General features: G+C 30.3%; 1 protein-coding gene across 1 annotated transcript; it reads left to right on the top strand.

The window, feature by feature from the left end:
• Nucleotides 1-160: 160 nt before the first annotated feature.
• Tsp_14012 (hypothetical protein) lies at nucleotides 161-1,159 on the top strand (the record flags this gene model as incomplete). The annotated part of the gene is made up of 4 exons (XM_003368777.1): nucleotides 161-316; nucleotides 410-507; nucleotides 909-966; nucleotides 1,126-1,159. Coding segments are annotated over 4 exons (346 nt in total), but the record flags the coding sequence as incomplete, so codon positions are not given.
• Nucleotides 1,160-2,194: the final 1,035 nt, after the last annotated feature.

Below are 2,194 nucleotides of genomic sequence, written 5' to 3'. Positions count from 1 at the left end.
GATTTGTACTATTTAAAAAAAAAATTTCAACTTTTAAACCAAACAAGATAGATAACTTACTTCATTGCATCTACTTTTTTTGCCTATCAGATTATTAGTTGTTGTGCTTGTTGTAAAATTTTCAAACACTTTTTTCATTGTTTAACATTTTCATGTGAAGCAACAGTTGCGCAATAAAATATTTTGTTCATGCAAAATGTGCAAACGATGTCAGCAAGTTAAGGAAATTACGTCAATACACTACTACGCAAAATTTTCTGTCAGCACAAAAATGGCAATCAGACAAAACAGTTGCTTGTTCTAAATTTGTTTATTTGTTTGTTTGTTTACTTGTTTGTTTATTATTATTTGTCATTTTTGTTGTAAATTGCGTTGTAGTTATTAATTTTTTTTCTTCCTCCTCTTTTAGACGCAAACGAAATGGTACCGGTCAGCTTTTGGAAGAATTATTTTTCGCCGCTCTTACCTCTAGCCCTTGTTTGCAATTACACGCGCCACTTGCTCAACGTGAGTACACCATTATTTTTCATTCATTCTGAAGACTAAATTATTGTTCATCTTAATAGTAATTAATTTATTGTAAACTTTTCTACATTGTTGAATGTAATTTTTATCCTCTGCATGCGTATATATATACATATACATACATAAATGAGAATTAAGGCATTCATCAGGTCAGCGTTAATATTAACGGTTAGAGTTGGTTTTTCTTTCTTGCATACTCTTGTATTTCTTGTGAAAAATGACTTTGAAATGTTTCAAACTGTGCATATCTATGTATTTTGGTTGATTAATGAAAATTGGATATAATTATATAACTTCAACATAAGCAATATAGTTGCATAAAGGGAATTGTTTATATTTTTTTACAGTGAGTTAATTTAAGATTTAAGATGCTTTCTTTTTAGCTCTTGGTGTATTTTGCAAATTGCTCAGCGTAGTTTTAATTGATGAAAATTGTAGAACGTTCTTTTATTGACTGGTTTTAAACTTTTTACCTTACAGTTGTGCAATGTCAAATGATCCATAGATGTAAAATTGATATGTAAAAATTTGGAAAACTTGTTCTCTTATCTGTACAGATAATATATGATCAGTAATATTTTCAATTATTGGTATTTGAAGGAAAATGACCAATTCGCATTTGAAAAGAGACTAGCCAGTCAGTTGTTTAAGCAAATTTCAGCAATTTCGATTTGTCAGCAGCCTATTGACCTAAACTTTGGGCAAAGTTTCCTTTTATTGCTGTCGCTGTTGCGTATATTATTCAAATATTCGCGTTTGTGTCTTTGAGCGTGTTGTTTGCCCGAATAAGCAAGCGATTATTTGTGTTCAAATGTGTACCAAAATTTTCCTTACATTTGTTTGTTTGTGAAAGAATCTTAACGCATTGAAGCGATATAACATGAAAAAATTACATTTTCATTGAGGCGACTATGAATGAATAATGAATGTGAATAATTTTTTCAATTCAAATACTTTGCATAAGAGAGAATAATAATTACAGGCTGATGATGACAGTTTACTTCAGAGTAGGTTACGCATGCGTGCCCATATCGTTCTGTGCATTTCCGTAACCTGCATTCTCTCGCGACCGAGTTCTCTCTTTCTCTCTCTCTCTCACAAGCGGCTTTCAGAAGAAGCCAACTCATACTTTTGTCTGATTATTTGCAGTTACCGGACATTTATTATTATTAACATGTATATTTTTTTTCAAAAAAATATAGTTTGACATTAACATTATTTTTTATTTAATTTTTTTAATAAGTTATTTTTAAATTCATGCAACAAAAAAGTAGCAGCTGACTTTTTGATAATGAGAAGCAGATGTGAGTGATTTTTAGTTGTTTGTTTTTTCTCAAAGCTTATCTAAAGTGATAGCATTTATTTTTCATTTTTTTGTTTTTATGATGTTGTTGATTTTTATTGATTTATTTGCTTCTGTCCATCTCTAATGCTGTCCAATAATTATGTTTTTACGCCTGTAAATTAGTTTGCCATCGGCTGAACTAGAATTGAGCTTTTTTTGCCTAGTTCTGTTTCACTGTATCCTGTACTGTTGTTTGTTGATGATTTCTTTATACTGGGCTGACGTTCAAGTAGCATTTGAAATTGCACTTGCAAAAAAAATTATGCTTTTGGCATGAATTTCAAATATTAATTTGCTTCTCATCACAAACGTTGCTTATATGAT

The sequence above is a fragment of the Trichinella spiralis genome, assembly GCF_000181795.1.
Source record: "Trichinella spiralis strain ISS 195 chromosome Unknown Scfld1907, whole genome shotgun sequence".
Classification (NCBI taxonomy): Eukaryota; Metazoa; Nematoda; class Enoplea; order Trichinellida; family Trichinellidae; genus Trichinella; species Trichinella spiralis.
Note: the sequence above shows the minus strand (reverse complement) of the source record. Positions and strands in the feature narration are given on the sequence as shown.